We start from the raw sequence: 18,502 nt of genomic DNA on the forward strand, positions 1-18,502 counted from the left end.
ACTACTCAGTAGATTATGACACCTGATAATCACAGTAAACTGTTAACAAATTACAGTTTACTGTCCATTTTAGCCTAGCATTCAGTTATCTTTTCACCCTTTTTCTGTCCATTTAGTTATATTTTCAGTAGGAAAATCTGTGTAACAAATTACAGTTTACTGTCATTATCAGTTTACTGTCCATTTTTTTATTTTACTGTATGTATCTTAACTGAAATTTGACCATGTCAGCTGTAAGTTGGTTGCCCAGCATTTGTGTGGGCTTATCACACTGAACTTTCAGTAATCTTACATACTGTTCTGTCACATGATGGATAGCACTGAAGAATATCTTGAAATGTAACATTCGAGTAGTTCACTTACCATGACTATCAATTAATAAGCATGATATTGTACCCTTCTTTTAAAAAAGAATTCCCCTGTGGTTGAGATCCTATAAAGCGGTGCCCCTCATGAAGCATCCACCTTACTAAGCCATTACTTGTGTGCATCTTTAGTTTCCTTGTAGGTTGTAAGTTTTTATTAGGATAGCTGTAAATTTCTTCTATTTTCTAGTAGTACAACTGTCAGGACCGGATTTTTGGGATATTAATTCTCCAGAAAATGGCCCTTATGCTCACCAGCCCCAGGATTACTGTTAGCTGATGAGGCACCAACTTGATACAAGAAATTCCAAGCAAGTACAAAATATGTAGTACAAGACCATTGTGGCCTATGAGTACAACACTTGGTTTCTAGTGGTTGATGGCGGAAGCGGTTTGTGGTTCATCTGCGTCTATGGGACTCCATTTCCCACAAGAACAGCTGACCAGGATAACTCCTATCTTCGCGAGGCCGCTGACAACACTGCGTAGGTTCCGGGGCCGTTGTCGTAACACCCTTCTCCACGCAAGAAAATCTGGCCAAGACAATAGCCAGGGACAAGCCAGTGAGTACGTTTGAATGTACTCGCAAACATCAAGAACACGGGTATAATATATAAAGGGTAATCATGTTCCGAAAATATTCTATGATCATAACATCAGTCACGAGATAAACAAAATATTCATGATGCACGCATGTGGGTAATATATGAATATGCAATATAGAAATAGTATGTAGTGATCGAGTGTCTGAAATGACTCCTCAAAAGGGGGTGCAAATAAATTAACAATGCCGCAGTCGGGTGTCTGGGCGACACCACATAAAGGGCTTATAAATAACAGAAAATAACAAACAGGCCACAGTCGGGCGTCTATGCGACACCACATAAAGGGCTTATAAATAAAAGAAATAACAAGCATGCCGCAGTCGGGCGTCTGAGCGACACCACATAAAGGGCTTATAAATAAAGAAGTAACAAGCATGCCACAGTCGGGCGTCTGAGCGACACCACATAAAGGGTTTATAAAGGGTAATCACAGTGAATATCCAGGAGGTAGAACCGTCCCAGGGATACTCAATAATACAAATAAAATAAATGGTTAGTCCACAATAATAATGATCATAATCCACATATGTCACAGTTCATAATCAATGTTCTGGCTTAGCAGTTTTTCCTCCGAAGACCGACACTAAGACCGACACTTGACCTATCCCAGACTGTAGTCCTTAACCATGGACACGGCTATTCGAATAGATGTATAATCTCTGCAGAGGGTGTACTCTTTACCCACGGGTAACGGATTTCTTTAGTCCATCGGGACTAATTCCGTCTACGGTCTTTTGATTGAAAACATGCCTGACCTGCACACACCAGCTTAACTTACCGGTGTCTGGAATCACCCACAACATCTGTCAAGCCAAACTCTAAGTGGGGAGGCTACAACCTCGACATAGCATGGGATCAAATTTATATATGTGCGCTCTAAGGGGTGGCCCCCCTCTCGGTCCCAACCGGAAACACCCATGCCCCCGGACCGGATGACAGGCTTTAATCCATGGCCATGGGACCCTCATCACAGCCTCTCTGTACGGTGTGTGCTAGACAGGGGTTGACAACTTACTGAACCGTACCCTACCTATGGCAAGGACAAGCGGTAGTACGGAACAAGTATGGGGGTTACTGGACAAGACTCGATCTACGGCCGACTCAGGAGGTTCAAGTATTTTCTGCATGATTAGCATAACAAAAATATTTCCATTAACAGGTAAACTTACCACTCGTCAAGCCTCACCATGCCATACCGGACATACTCGTCCCGACGAGGTACTAGGGACAAGCCCGTGTCTACCCAAGACCACGACTTTCCCGGCATTCCTTCCGGTATGCAAGGGAAGCTTACGAGGATGAATACCATCACCAACATATCCATTTATCACAGCAAAGAAAAACTCCACTATGCACTCATGCATATGATTTTTATCGTCACATAAAATAGCGTATGCTTCAAGTCAAGGTGATGTTGTAGCCGTATCACAACATCCAAAAATATTAAGCCAGGGTTCAGGATGCTTGCCTTCAAGTGTATGCATGTGGGGGTGCACTTTTTGAAGGTTGCCCTTTTCTCCAAAAATCCTATTTTGAGAAATATTCAAACAACACACATTTCAAGAACAGTACAAAAAGTTGTCTCAAATATTTTTGAAATAAATCTTAAAATAAACTAGATGAAATTTGAGAGAGGTAGGAAAAAGAATCAACTCATTTGGAGTTTTATTTTAAAAGTTATAGCCAGTCAAAGATCAGTCAAAGTTCTGTTTTTAAAAAAAATCAGAAAAAGGAAAACGCTTCGAGGAGAATATGTTTTCAAAGCAAAGGTGACGTACTCCGGATCTTTGCGCTTTCACTTAAACAGAGAGAACGGGCGCGCGGGTCGCTGACAGTGGGTCCAGGGGGCCCACTGGTCAGGTTTGACCGTTCTTCCTCTCCCTCCTTTCTCTCTGCCCGAACGGGGCGGGGCTCCGGCGATCGCCGTCGGCGAACGGCAGCTCCCCACGGGGTCCTGAGGGCAGGGATGGATCCGCCAGACTGGGGCGGTCCTCCCGGTGGGTGCTAGGCGGGTGGGGACGGAGAAGGTCACCGGCGGCGAGCTCCGCGGCGGACAGAGGTTCGGGAGCAGAGTGGGTTTTGGGCTCCGGGGATCCTTGGTCGAGGCCGAGGCGCTAGGCAGCTCCGCGCGACTATGGGGAAACTTTTGGTGGCGTTGGATTGGCGGGGGAGGGCCTGGCTGCGACGAATTGCTCCAGAGCTCGGCGGCGGTCGAACTGGCCGGAGACGAGGAAGAAAGCCCATCCTCGTCGATTGCTGGCTACGGGAGTGCTATGGGGGGTGGCCTGGGTTTGTCTGTGTGCTCGGCTGAGCTCGGGGTCTCCTTTTATAGCGCGACGGGGCTGGCTCCGCGGCGGTGGATAAGATCGATGACGAGTCGCCGTTGCTGTAGCTGCAGGGCGTCGTGGTGGCGACGAGCGCGTGCCGACGAGCATGCGGATAAGCTCGGCCTGTTCCCAGGGGGCAGCTGGCGCGCGCGGGTGGCTTGGGCGGCGCCGTCCACGGCAGAGCCCGCTGCCGACGCCGGCGTGCCGCCAAGGGGGCTCTGGCGGCGGCGCTGTAGGGCGCCAGTGCGGCTTGGAGGTTTGCTGCGAGGGGGCGAGTGTATGGCGCGGCTCTGCAGGCGAGCTGGGACTAGTGACGGGACGCGTCGACCCGAGCGCACGCACGTGCAAAACGCGCGCTCTGGCTGCGCCCAGAGCACGCACAGCAGGTGTTCGATGAAATGCCAGTGCGCGCTAGAGAGCTTGGGGGAGGCTGGTAGCTAGCAGGCCAGGGCTAGGGACATCTGGGAGGTTAGTGGACATGCTGGATGGGTCAGGGGCTCAAGTCCACAATGCAAACCAGGAGACATGCCAAAAATGTTCCTGCACACAGGGTGTTCGACAGAATGCCATGGGCATCTAGGCAATTCTTGGGGTGGCCAAACTCTCCAGATCCTAGTCTCTTTAGGAGCTAAGGAAAGTGGTAAGGTTAGTTTGGCAAAAACAGAAAGTTGATAGTGCAAGTTTTTGAGAAAACCAGTTTTGGGCAGAAACTAAAGGCTATCATTCCATGCACCAAAAATACCCCAATGGGTCCAATCTCCTGGACTTAAGGGTTTGGAAAGAAGAACTATAAGTAGGAAAAAGCTCAAGGGCACTAGAGCAAAATAAAATGGGGTTGCAGTACAAATCACCAAACTGGGGCAGAATGAAGATGAGGATGATTCACTCAAATTTTTCAAAGAACATCACTGGGTTTTTGCATGAAGTTGAATTATGAGCATCAACTGACATCTCCAAACACTTGGAAAAAAATTTAGAAGAATATTTAAATAGGTTGTAGTGCAAAAATACCTACTGGACCAGATTTGAAAAATTGATGTAGAGCTCAAAATCTCCAATAACCAAAAGATGTTTTTGCATAAAAGTGATGTGGGAACCTCACATGACATCCCCAAATTTTGGTGAAATTTTTAAAAGCATTTATCAAATGGTTGCAGTGCAAAAGTGGCTCCAAATTTATGAAAGATCATTTTAAAAGAATAAAGCTCATGGAAAAATAATTATGCAAATAAATCCACTGATAAAGAATTGTTTTTATAAAGAGGGCATACAAGTCAAAAAAATATTATTTTTTTGAAAGTTTCCACTTGAGGTAAAAACCCACAATATTAAAGAGAAGAGCGGTTCTGAAATCAAAGGAGAAATCCAGAAAAATAAAAAATTTATTTCCTGGCAAAATTTTAATTAATAAAATAAGGTCAAACTTTTGGGGTGTTACAACAACCTATACTGGTTGGGACAAAAACACTACTTTTTGTGTACCTGTACTGTTCATCACCATGGCCACTACTATTTGGCCCTCTGTGTCCATCACCATGGCCACTACTATTTGGCCCTCTGTGTCCATCACCATGGCCACTACTATTTGGCCCTCTGTGTCCAGCAATATCTTTAAGGCAAATCTGGCTGGCAATTTGGCCCTCTGTGTCCATCACCATGGCCACTACTATTTCAAACTGAAGAAAGAAAGGAAGAGATGATTTTGCAGGTACCCCGAGAGGCCCTTGAGTTTGCCGGAATGTCGATTAACTTCTGTTCCGGCAAATTCGGGTACTCCATATGTCCTATTTTCAGCAAAGGTCATGCTGAAATTTTCCGTGAATTTTAGCATGACTTTGCTAAAAATAGGACATATGGGGCACTTGCGACTAATGCATGGGCCGGGGTATCTTAGTACTTAATTAAGTAGGATCAACTGCCCCTTTATTCTTGCTGCATTAAACCATAGGTGGCAATAGAGCCAAGTGATTAGGCCCAACTTAGAGTCGACAAACCCTAAATTATAAAACCTTGGCTTTTAGGGTGCCTCGGTGTCGATAAAAACCTAAATGATGAAAGCTTAGGCTTTTAGGGTGCCTTGGCGTCGACAAACCCTAAATGATAAAAGCTTAGCTTTTAGGATGCCTCGGTGTCGACAAACCCTAAATGATGAGACCATGATCTTGTTCCTTGACAATAACCAACTTTTTGACCAAACTTTTTTCCTATTTAGAGCGAAACATGGCCCACAACGATGAGGCCGGCGGTTCGGGCGGCAAGGCATTCTGGGAGCTGTCCCAGGAGATGGAGGAAGAACCTCACCGCTATGAGGACGCCGCGGAAGACACCGATCCTGACTACACAACCCCTAGTGGCATCGGGGATGACACCACTGATGGTGCCGCCGAGGATGCCACCACTGATGATGGCAGCGCACGCAGAGATGGTAGCCAACTGAAGAGGCAACGGAAGGACCGGCGCCCGAACGTGCTCGGCACCGTCAAGGAGGAATTTACTGAAGTGAACTGCGACGGGGATCCAACAGCGCCCAAAGAATTAGTCAAGGGGTACTTGGTTCAGCTCGGGTGCATTCTCCGGAGCACCGTCTCGATCAACACCGAGAACCTAAGGCATAAGGACCGAGGGAATTTGCGCAACTTCCTCTTCACGAAGTTGCACGAATGATACAAGTTCCCCGCTGAGTTTGCAAACACACGCCTCTCAGGGAATAAAGTGAACAGTGCCGCCCTCACGAAGATGAGCACGGCCCTGTCTACTTGGAGAAGCGCAGTGAAGAGAATGATTAACAAAGGTGATAGTTATGAGAAGATCAAGGCGAAAAATCCTTCGATCAGCGAAGATGAATACAAGGAGTTCAAGATCAAGTGCGAGAGCGGCGCATCCGAGGAATCAAGTCAGTGGGGGAAAGAGATGCGGGACTTGAACTTAGGGGTCCACAAACTCGGTCCCGGCGATTACAGAGTGGCAGAACCTATATGGGACAAGGAGGACGCGGAGCGTGCCGAACAAGGCCTACCGCCCCGCTTCGAGAAATACCGTGAGAAGCAGACCAGGAACTATGTCAGGGCCCGGTACAAGGAGGACCCGGTAACAAAGGAGCTTACCACGGATCCGAAGACCAAGGCGCTTGAGAAAGTTCTGGTAAGGAATACACCCCCGCGTAATTAGCTACATATATGGTTGCATTCTAGTTAATGAAGCCAAATTTCTAAATGGTTCACATTCCTTCCGCAGGAGACTGAAAGCAGTAGCGCGGGGTCGTCTTAGAGCTCCCCAGCTTGGGACAGCACTCTAAATAGGGCGTTGAACATAATGAAAAACAAGGATAAGCTCAGTAAGCCATCGTCAGCTGGTCGTGTGGCCGGCAAAGGCTTGTCCACAAAATGGTCGTCATACTATAACGCTGGTGGGCGAAAGGAGAAAAAGACCAGCTCGAAAAGCCAGTCGCGCGAGGTTCAAGAACTCAAGGCACAAGTGGCGCGGATTCCGGAGATTGTCCAAGAGCAAGTGCAACAACAACTGGGAACAACGCTCACCGCCATTGTGCCTAGATTGATTGAGGGGCTGCAGGCGTGGATTGCGGGCGGCCAATAGGGGCCGCCCCCGGTTCCCAGCTTCACGGCCAGCAACTCGCACAACGCGCAGGCGGGGCCATTGGTGTCTCCGGCGGAGGCGGTATTGGTATCTCCGGCGCCGGCACGGGCATTGGAGCTTAATGCACCCGGGTGTACGCCGGCCGGCACCGCAGCAGCAAGCGGCCCCTCCGTCAGTTGCACGCCCGCCGTTGGCGGTGCCTCGACATTAGCCGAGCTCGACGCCATCACGGTAACTAAGCCTCTCGGCCGATGACTTCATCTCCTTGCCTTTGACTGGGCATCCCTGACGCCCTACATGTTTTCGCAGGGCGCCGCCGACGTTCCGTGCACCCTCCTGCACTTCGTGGGTGGCGAGTTGATCGATGTCGCCAAGGGCAGAATCGTTCAATCGGGCAACCCCGTGTTCCACGGTAATCCGATGCCACCCACCGTGTATAGGGTTGAACTGGTTCGGGTGCTGCCAGGCTGCGATGAGTTGTTACCTCCGATTCGACCCACTGGGGCCGACGAAGATGATGTGATGACCCTCAGCGCCTGCGTAAGCTGGCCCCTGCTTTGGCCGAAGAGCCAGATTCGTTTGGGGGCGGGGGACACCACCCCACAGACAACACCGCCAGTCGTGCCGGCGCCAAGCCATGGCAAGACCGCCACAGCGCTACCGGACATGCCGGACATCCCTATGGCACAGGATCCGGACATGCATATGGCATAGGATCCGGACGACGACGACAACGACGACGGTACATTTACCAACGTCGATAAGTACTTTGCCGAACATGGGTACGGTGACAAATTCTTCGGGCCTCCTTCTCAAGAACCCAACCCTGAAAAAGACGACCGCGATCGAGCTGGTACCACGGAGAAACCCAATTGCAACAGGCGTCATCTGGCGTTCAGTTCTCAGGAGACTCCTCCAGCTACCGCCTTCACCGAGCCTCTGATAGCCGAGGTGCGGAATATTATCAGCCCCAACACACTCAAGAAGGCGGTCTCTGAGCAGAACTCGATCCCATTACAGGAGATGAGGAAGAAGGGACGGAAACGAAAGAATAACAAGGGCGGTGCGAGCCAGCTGGCACCGAGTACGATCCGTGCTCAGGATGGGCCACCTTCACCTAAGGATATCTCAAGGAGGGTGCATGTGGCGAGTAGGCCGATGCTACCGACTAATCTGCTCAATGCTGCAACCGGTGCTATGCGGAGTCTCCATGACAGTGTTCTTTCTTTGGAGAAGCGGCGTCTCTCCGAGAATGATGTGGCATACCCGGTTTTCGTGGCCAAGGTGCCAGAGGGCAAGGGCTTTGTGGATAGTGCCATCTGGGGTACGATCGTCATGCGGTTTGATGACATCTTCGCTATGTTTAACCTTCATCCGCTGCACTACACCTTCGTTCGGCTATTTTCGCTGAGTATGGAGATGCGGATCATTAGAGACAAGACCCCGGACATCGTGATAGTCGACCCCTTCTACATGCGTGCCAAGATCTTGGGCAGCGCTGGGGACCGGCAAGTCGCGAGTTCATACCTCGAAGGCGTCATTCTGGCAAACCCAGATAAGGATAACTTCCTCGTGCCTTACTTTCTCGAGTAAGTCATCCCCTCACCGCCCCGTAACATATGATTTCTTAGATTTTGATCGTTCTTTTTTTTTCTAACATTCCGTGTTTTGTGCAGTGACACACATTGCACACTCACCCTCTTAAGCCTGAAATATTCCATGGCCACGTATTTTGACCCGGACCGTCAGTCGAAGATAGACTACACAAATATCAAGAAAGTTCTTGATGATGTTCTCCCCGGCTACGCCAAATCTGGAGGCACCTTCAGCAGGCCAGTTCGTAAGTACGGCAAGCACATCTTCAGCCACAATACGACGTTCTCCTGCGTCAAGCAGCCGCCTGGCGCTCAGAAGGATGCCTACTACGCCCTCCATCACATGCGGGCGATCGTATGGGACCATAATCACCTTCTGCTACCAAATAATCTCAAAGATTGGGCCGCACGCTTGTCGGCAATCCAGGACGCGGACATCAGACAAGAATTCTTTCGCATCCAGTCGGAGTTTGCGGAAATCATCCATCAAGATGTCCTTCGTACCTCGGGGCAGTTCTATCTCAGACATCAACCGTCCAACAGTGAGATAGAAACAACACTACAAATGCAGGCTGACAACGCCCGCGATTTCATGACCATCACGAAAGACGGTGGCTTCATCCACGCTCCGGTCCCTGAGTCGAGTCGAAAGTAGTGATGCTATGTAGTTCTGAAATGTCGATTGGCTCATGTTGTAATATTAAACTTTAATGAACTTGTATGTCTCTTTGGTTTGGACAGTCGTTCAACTTATATGTAATCGATGCTATTTATTAGTAGGACCATGAATCGTGCTATTAATGTGTTGCTTTTCTCTTCCGATCCTTTTGTTGCATACTTATATATTGCTTATGTATTGTGTGTGAATTGCTACTAACGTTTTGTTTGGCTAGTGCATATATAGAGATGACGTCGTATGTCGTGTACAAGGGTAAGGTTCCCGGAGTCTACGACGACTGGGAGGAGTGTCGGAGACAGGTTCACCGTTTCAGCGGTAACAGTTACAAAGGGTACACCACTAGGGCGGAGGCGGAAGTTAGATACGCACGCTATCTAGCGGGAGAGAGGAGGGAGCGGAGGAGGAACCGGATGAAGACCAGTTTCATCGCGATGATGCTAATCGTGATGACCGCAGCTCTCTTCTATGTGATGGTAGTTTAGATGATCAATATCGACTTGTAATGTGAAGACAAACTCGCTACTCGCGATTTCGAGACTTGTAATGTTATAACTTTGTTCGGTATTTGAAATTCGGAGACTAATATGATGAATTGTATTCGGAGACTAATCTTCTATTGCATTCGATAAATCTGCTGTTTATATGTTGTGCTCTTTATATTATGTGCATTAATATGTTTTGTAACCTGTGCAAATATCAGAAAAGAAAAAAAATAATCCCTAATATTCATACTAATGGCGCACCACTCAGCACACTAATGGCGCACTGCAGAAAGGACACTAATGGCGCATCACCCCCCAGTGCGCCATTAGTATGCCAAGGCACATAGGTAAATATGGCCCCTGGGAGGCATACTAATGGCGCACGGTGGGCTATACTAATGGCGCACTGCATGGTGCGCCATTAGTATACCAGATACTAATGGCGCACCAGGGGTGCGCCATTAGTATTTAATTCTAATGGCGTGGTGCTAGTGGCGCACCAGTAGTGCGCCATTAGTAGGTAAAACTGGTGCGCCACTAGCAGGCCTTTTCCTAGTAGTGGAAGCTTCTCCTAGTGATTCTATTAAGCTAATGGGTACTGGAGAAATCATACCCTTCGAGGAACAAGCAGAAGAGGAATTCTTCATTCCTGCTCCTACTCAACAATGCTGAGCCTGAAGACAATGCTGAAGATGAAGGCAGATCCGCAACAGCAAAGTCTTCGCCGTGTTCATCCTCGTGTGGCTAACGTAGTTCAGATTGAGAAGATAATTGATATCATCAATGCACCTAGTCTACTGACTCAATCAGGAGCAATGAAACTAGCCAACTTCTGTGGGCACTTTGCATTCGTCTCCATATCAGAACCCAAGGAAGTTGATGAAGCCTTCATGCAACCAGAATGGATTCAAGCTATGCAAGAAGAGCTTCAACAATTTGAGTCAACAATGTCTGGGAGCTAGTTAAGCGTCCTTGCCCCTGATCCGAACAAAACAAAGGATCAATCAATGATAAAATATGCTCCGACCTCACTGCTAATGTTAGCGGCCACCACTTACGTGCATGAGGATTTACTTGCGTAAAGACATACTTCCCATAGTCACCATCATTAATACTCAACTTTAATTATTTTACTAGCATATGCCCCCATATTACCACCTCAATATTGCAAAATGATTGCAGAGAATCAACACATATCATATTTAGTGATCTACAAATTTCATGCAGTAGTTTATGACTAACCATGTGAATGACCAATTCCTGTTAACTCTCTAAATAGATATAAGTGAATCATGATAGTTTAATTTTTTCTAAGAAATACTTGTACAAGCTCTAACAAATATAAGTGAAGCAAGAGAGCATTCTACAAATAACGGTTTTCCAAATGTAGAGAAACAAGCATCCAAACTTCAAATGATATAAGTGAAGCACATGAAGCATTCTATAAAGTAGTACTCAAAAGATATATGTGAAGTGCAATGAGCATTCTATAAATCAACCAAGGACTATCCCATGCCGACATGGTGCATCACTAAAAGAAAACGCTCCAAGAATTTACGCATATCATGTCAATAAAACAAAAACCGATACATACCAATAATTGGCTAGGAAGAAAGATGGGATGCCTTGGGCATCCCCAAGATTGCACTCTTTCCTCTCCTTACTCTTCTCATAACGGTACCTCCTCGATCTTTGAACACTTCATTCACATAAAACTTAACCGAACTTTTTATTAGCGGGGTTAGTACATATAACATCAAATCCCATCATGTCTTGCTGTAACATTATTTTATAATTATTATCAAACATTACCCATTGTATGCTATAACAATTCTATGGATCCCAAACCAATGGGGCTCAACAAGACGTCAAACATAAGCAGATAAAGAAACTATAACAGCAATCTGTGAAAATAGGACAATCTATAAAGATGCGGATTGTAAATATAATTCTGTAACCCCAAAAATTCTGAAAAAATAGGAAGTAATAAAAAATTAGTATAGAAGTACTTTGTAAAAAAATAGAATTTTTTACGTTACATTAAAATATGTAAATTCAAACACTACAACCAAAGTTTCTATTTTTGGACTGCACACACCAAACATGCGATTTAAACATCGGAAAGGTAAATCTTGGCACATTATTTTTATAATACAATGGATTTTTACAAAGGGATATTGTGTGAGAAACTTCCATGAAAAAACCTACATTGTTTCCGTGATGATGAACACAAGTGTTCAAGGTCGACCCTCACTTGTCCAATGCATAACTTTCCAATCGCTTCTCTTGTTGAAAAAGTTTTAGGTTCCCATCTATATTTTTTTGTTTTTAAACTTTTTGAAAGCGCACACAACAGAAGTAAATGACTCTCTAAAACTTCCGAGGTTGTCTCCTAGGCAACACTTTCTTTAAAGCCATTAAATTAGGCAGCACTTCCGGGGTTCCACCCGGATCCCAAGGTATATAAAAGCCCATTCTAATTTAAAATGATTTATAATTTATTAGTGAGCACAAATCAAGAGTGGCGTTTTGGCACACGGGAGCGCGCGCTCCTGGTTTTTAAAATGTGTTTAAAATGTATTTTAAAATGTCAAAATATTGCAAACCAAAATTTGGCGCATACATCTCGATATTGTACATGCTCAGAAAGTCGTTTCGCGAAAACCGACAAGTTATGTGTCACGTGTGAAAAAGACAAAATCCGGTGTCAAAAAGTGCTTTTCACAAGACATCTTTTTGTCTTTTTACACAAGCCACAAAAAATGTTGGTTTTCTCCGAAACTTGACGTGCACACATATAATGTCGAGATGTATGCGCCAAATTTTTGTTTGGAATTTTTTCACACTTTGAAATATTTTTTCCGGTGGCAAGAGCGCGCGCTCCCATGTGCCAAAGCGAATATCTGAATCATTCATCTTTTCCTAGTTTTCAGTGATATGGGGGAACCCTAGTTTATTATATGATTGGAATGTTGAAAATATTTGATCTATGTGGTATTGTTGTGATGATTTTCTTGTTATGTTTTGCAAACGTCGATTGCATAGTATTTATCCCAATCATATGTGAAGGATGTTAAGGGCATGTACAATGCATAGCCCCAGGGTGATGCCACATATGCAATGTAGGATCGGATGTCAGGAAATGTAGGTTCAGATGGAGCAACGGGATCCTCTACAGGAGGCGGGTGCTTGGGGAGAAAAAGTATGGTCCGATGCATAAAGCTGAAAAAGTTGAATTGACGAGTGTGGATGCATGTTTAATGAGAGTCTACTTTTAATTATTTGATGATGCCCACTAGTAGTAACTTGCATTGGAGAGAAAATATCAATATAAGTACCTTAACCTACTTTTTGTCATGGGGCATATGTATCCATATGCCACCATTGTACATGCCCTGCCGCCGTAAAGTAAGGTTAGAGGTATGAGAAGGTGACATAAGCTTTATGTCACATCCACATAGGAGACTCTTAATTATTATTCTACTCTGGCGACAACTATGCAGGAGTGATGGTGGTTGTGTGCGACACATAACTATGCAATTAGCATATACTCCCTCTATTCATAAATATAAGATGGTTTGGGTATTTTTAATATGAACTACATACAGACTGAAATGAGTCAATAGCACACTAAAATTTCTCTATATACATCTGAATAAAAAAAGTTAAAACATCTTATATTTGTGAATGGAGGGGGTTTATTATTGGCTTGGCCCTCACGTAAACAAATATCCGCAAACTCTCTAGAATGCCTTTATCCTTATTGTAGCTTCCTTAATACTCTCTTGCTCTCTTATTCTTTACTTCAATTATTGCGCACTCTAGTATTTTGCTCACAAACACTCCACACCATTTCATCGTCATTGCACTCTCGCTTGGAATCGAAGAATAAATTGCAAAACCAACACTATAAACTTCTAAAATAGGCAAACGACTGTTGCTTCAGCTCTTCGTGAGAGCGATATTCATACTTCGCAAGCAACTACAACCAGCTTGCAGGACTTCAGATAACATTTCCTGATTTGCTTCGGTCTAACCATGCATTCTAATTTGTCGATCTCCCTCCAAAAGCTCGTACCAATCTTGTTGATACAATGTTGCACTGGTTTCTCAAAGATTCCCGAAAAGAAAGACATTCATTGCCGTCCGCTTGCTTGGCATTGCCTTGATCACAAGTAGTGTCTTTGTATAATTCCATTGTCTTTTGCATGACGTTGTGTCGCGACAAATATTGTGATCTTTTAAAATGTGAAGGATATGAAGACACTAAAGATTCCTCTTTTGTTAAAGCAAGCATCTTTGCTAGCTTCCAGAGGACCACAAGGGCTATGGATGGATGGAAACCTGCAGCACCGAGTAGCATGATTCCAATATGATCCGCCTCTATCTCGATCCTAGAGACGTAAGCAAAATTGTCAAAGACGAACCAAAGCTACGACTTGCTGAATTAAACCAACTCACAAGGATGGAACCAACTTAATAATATTAATAACTGAAGAGATAACATAATACACTAGCAAGAGTTTAACGTCAAAGCTAGTGCAGGAGGCCCTTTATAATATTGATAGCATGAGAAGCAAGCTCCTCCGGCATGGCACACGGTGCTAAAAATGCATATTTTAAATGTACTGCTATCAATTAGTCTAGTCTCCGTCAACATTGGATATTTTATTTTAGTTTGATCTTTATGTGTCATTCCGGTAACTTCTTGTGAGCGGAGGGATCTTGTCGACCGAGAATTCCAAGTCTTTCTAAAATTACCTTTGTCGATGGGAACATGACGTTGATTCTACATTTAACATAAAATAGATAGCTGCGCAATATATAAAAATTATATGCAACTTTACATCTAGAAATATGCAATTAAACACACTGCTAGGGTTTAAACTCCGACGCACCTTTTTTCCCCTTGCTGAATTAGATTTCATGATGTGCAACTTTGTGGACTGACAAATGACATTTTATCAGATCGACTTAGAAATAATTAATGTGTATCATATAACATGTAGAATAAGCCTCCTTACAAGTGTCCTGTATAAATTTTCTCTATTAATATATTATTCATTATGTATCATAGGAAGGCAGAATATAGGTAATTAATTACTCCCTCCGTTTCTAAATATTTGTCTTTCTATGAATTTCATCAAATGACTACATACGAAGCAAAATGAGTGAATCTACACTCTAAAATATGTTTATATACATCCGTATGTGGTAGTCCATTTGAAATCTCTAAAAAAACAAATATTTAGGAACGGAGAGAGTAAATGAGAACATGTGAAAATGCAAAAGATGAACATACATTGAAAAGAAAGGCCCACATAAGAGATTGGGAAACCACTCGTGGATGTCCGCACTGTGCCTTGCAATGATGTGCCCAACCTGGAAAAAAAGAATGAGGGATCGATCAGAGTTTGAAGTGCCTGACGTGAACTCATTAATCCAGTATTAAACCTAGCTACCTCACCTCGTGGCCAAGAACAACGGCAATCTCAGCGTCAGTCTTGAGAACATCGAGCAATCCGGTGGTGACCATTATCTTGCCGGGCACGCAGCCTGCATTGGCCTGATTATCTTTGACAAGGATGACCTCCCACTTGAGCCCACGGAGATGTCCGGCGTGCGGCTGCGGACGGCCAGATTTCTTACCCTGCTGCTTTCTTCGGGTCTCGTCATCCAGATCCTGCGCATCCTTCTGAGAGGAGAGCATCACAGTGTCGTGGTTGTTGTCTATGCCGAGGTTGCGGTGAGCGGCGCGGATGAGTTTCTCGAGGATGCGTCGGACGCGGACAGTGTCGGGGTGGAGCGGGTCAACGATCCGGGACTCGGCGGCGTACTTGTTCATGTCCTCGTCGAAGCGGCGAACACAGAGCTCGCGCTCCGACTGGGGGGAGAGGGCGACCACATGAGTCCGATTAGTGTAGGGCACGACCTCGATGTCGAGGTACGGGCGGTAGTAGGCTAATGCCGTGAGGCCCGTGACGCCGGAGAGTAGAACTGCCGCGGAGGCGATCTTGAGCGGACTGTGGTACGAACGGGGCCGGGGGTCGACGGGCTGGGAGGTGCAGTAGCATCGACGGAGCGCGGGCGATCGACAAACGGCAGCGGGTTTGGTGATGCGGCGGAGCAAGGATCCTATTCCTAGGTGGAGTGGTTGCGGTAGCAAGTAGCCGGGACGGCCACGGGCTCCGATGCTGAGGATGCGGCGGCAAGAATTTGCTAAGATCATGTTTTCTTAATCTTTGTTCCGATCTTCTTTGTGTTTGAGACAAATATAAATAATCCGGGAGAGGTTTTACTCTTTTTGTACGAACCCAATATTTGTACGAACCCAATAAGGAGGGATCCGACGAGGTGGGAGCGCGACTGGACCCTCGCATCCCTAGGAATGGGCCGGCCCATTGGCACGTCCGCTAGCTAGCTTTAATTCATTAGTTTTAACTAACACAAATGCCCGTGCGTTGCAATGAGACATGCATATTTTATTGCACAATACCAATTTTGTATGACATATCTTTAGGATACATATTCTATGGTTCGATATCAATTGTGTGTATCACATATATTTTTGATTATCACGTACATCAGGCGACATTGCCGACCTTTTTTACTGTTGAATTACTCCTTCCTCCACCCTACATATATGTCTCTTTGTGTTATGTATCATCTTAGAACGACTCTATTTCTCTACCGCGCGATCTTTCGATGACTCTCTAAAGAAGTTCATGTTAGCTGGTGTTGCTCATCTTGATTGGATATTGAACGATGGAGGTTGCCTCATGTTGTAAGAAATGTTTAAATTTCTATTATTTCAGTTTTCTTTTTGTCCGAGGGTGGTTCGTAAATGTGTCTACTGGGTAGCAATCTCGAAAAAATGTCTGAGTATTGTAGGAGTACCAAGGCACATCTACAATAGCTTTATGAGATAGTTTAAGCCACCCATGCAAAAAAAAAGATAGCTTAAGCCACTGCTGAATACAAAATAAAATTTGACAATCACTTTATTGGAAATTTTACAACAATGAACCGACCCTTTAGAAATGTAAATATTTCCTCATACTTTTTTTTGCGGGTCAAATATTCCCTCATACCTGATGTAGAATATGCAAAGTTCATATATATATATATATATATATATATATATATATATATATATATATATATATATATATATATATATATATATATATATATATATAAATAGGTTTGTACGTAAATTATCAAATATATAACTGAAACATTCATGTAATGACATGCATGAAAAAATATATATAATAGAGAGGGGGTGATCGATTGTCTCTTCAACTAAGGGAAAATGAGATAGCAAATAGATAGATTCCCGAACTATGATTTTAGGCAAGGAATGCTATTACTGTTCATCAGATAAAATAACATTTCATATGATAATATAAAATCACAATAATTAGCCAAATCTGTAGGTAAGAAGTGTTCTGATGTTGTACAGATTTTTAATAATTGAAAATCATATTCAGCAGCAAACTTGTGTGCTTATAATTCCATGCTTGTTCATTTTATAAGCTCCACAATTCAATTGCTCCTCATACGCACGCGTCCCCAGCCTGAACTCTTTTTTGCTTGTGTGTATGTGCGCAGGCCATGCGTGTTCCTCTTCCTTAAATCTGAATACATATATGATCCTCTGATTGCTGCTTGCTGATTCTGGTACAACTCACTATGTATATAAATTGATGGGATTTGATGTAAAAAAGAGATGCGGGACTAATTAATTTGGAAACTTGCCTATTTTTCTAGCACAATCGTAAGCCAACTCAGTTGGCTTTGTCGTTCCCGCGGGAATAATTAATTTTTGCTGCAGACCAGGCCCAACATCGGCTCATGTGCGGGATAGAGGCTCCATAAGTTTGTCTGCATTAAGTAGTTGCTAACTCTTATTTCCATCACAATTGAGAGCTAGCTCAACTGGTTATGGTCATAGTGACAAAGCGGGAGCTCTGGAGTTCGACTCTTTTCTTTTTTCACACTCTACGCCCAAACGACGGGCAAGAATCTGGTGCAGTTGACGGACGAAATATTAGCTGACCTACGAAAGGATCTGATGATGAAAAAACTAGGAAAACTGCCCGTTCGTTGCAACGGAAGAAAAAAAACTACATACCCATGCGCTGTGTTTTGATATTGACTACTACGGAGAAATAGGGGTTATGATGGAAGACAGCGAAGAAGAAGAGGACGATGAAAACTATGTGCCCCTGAATACGGTGATGCTGCAATGGGGGAAGTTGCTGAAGATCAAGAGGAACCAGACGATGTGCCCGATGATGATGATCTCCGCCGGGTCATTGTTGATGCAAGGACACAATGCGAAAGTCAAAAAGAGAAGCTGAAGTTCGATCGCATGTTAGAGGATCACAAAAAAGGGTTGTACCCCAATTGCGAAGATGGCAACACAAAGCTCGGTGCCGTACTGGAATTGATGCAGTGGAAGGCAGAGAATGTTGTGCCTGACAAAGGATTTGAGAAGCTACTGAAAATATTGAAGAAGAAGCTTCCAAACGATAACGAATTGCCCGACAGTACGTACGCAGCAAAGAAGGCCGTATGCCCTCTAGGATTAGAGGTGCAGAAGATACATGCATGCCCTAATGACTGCATCCTCTACCGCGGTGCATACGAGGATTTGAACGCATGCCCGGTATGCAGTGCATTGCGGTATAAGATCAGACGAGATGACCCTGGTGATGTTGACGGCGAGCTCCCCGGGAAGAGGGTTCCTGCGAAGGTGATGTGGTATGCTCCTATAATACCATGGTTGAAACGTCTGTTCAGAAACGAAGAGCATGCCAAGTTGATGTGATGGCACAGAGAGGACCGTA

The 18,502-nt window shown here is 44.8% G+C and overlaps 1 protein-coding gene across 1 annotated transcript; it reads right to left on the reverse strand.

Annotated features, from left to right (window-relative positions):
• Positions 1–13,388: 13,388 nt before the first annotated feature.
• On the reverse strand, positions 13,389–15,897 carry LOC123125686 (uncharacterized). The gene is made up of 3 exons (XM_044546158.1): positions 15,115–15,897; positions 14,950–15,029; positions 13,389–14,041 (listed from the first exon to the last, which is right to left on the reverse strand). The coding sequence occupies exons 1-3, from the start codon at positions 15,874–15,876 to the stop codon at positions 13,693–13,695; spliced, it is 1,191 nt and encodes a 396-aa protein (XP_044402093.1). The 5' UTR covers positions 15,877–15,897; the 3' UTR covers positions 13,389–13,692.
• Between the last annotated feature and the right edge of the window lie 2,605 nt (positions 15,898–18,502).

This window comes from Triticum aestivum, chromosome 5D (assembly GCF_018294505.1).
Source record: "Triticum aestivum cultivar Chinese Spring chromosome 5D, IWGSC CS RefSeq v2.1, whole genome shotgun sequence".
Taxonomy (NCBI): Eukaryota; Viridiplantae; Streptophyta; class Magnoliopsida; order Poales; family Poaceae; genus Triticum; species Triticum aestivum.

What these genes read in the sequence shown, in the direction of transcription:
- LOC123125686 (XM_044546158.1), bottom strand. Translation starts at nt 15,876, where the DNA reads ATGATCTTAGCAAATTCTTGCCGCCGCATCCTCAGCATCGGAGCCCGT. An exon ending in CCGTTGTTCTTGGCCACGAG is followed by an intron (nt 15,030 to 15,114) that starts GTGAGGTAGCTA and finishes CTTTTTTTCCAG; the next exon opens with GTTGGGCACATCATTGCAAG. An exon ending in TGTGGGCCTTTCTTTTCAAT is followed by an intron (nt 14,042 to 14,949) that starts GTATGTTCATCT and finishes TTACGTCTCTAG; the next exon opens with GATCGAGATAGAGGCGGATC.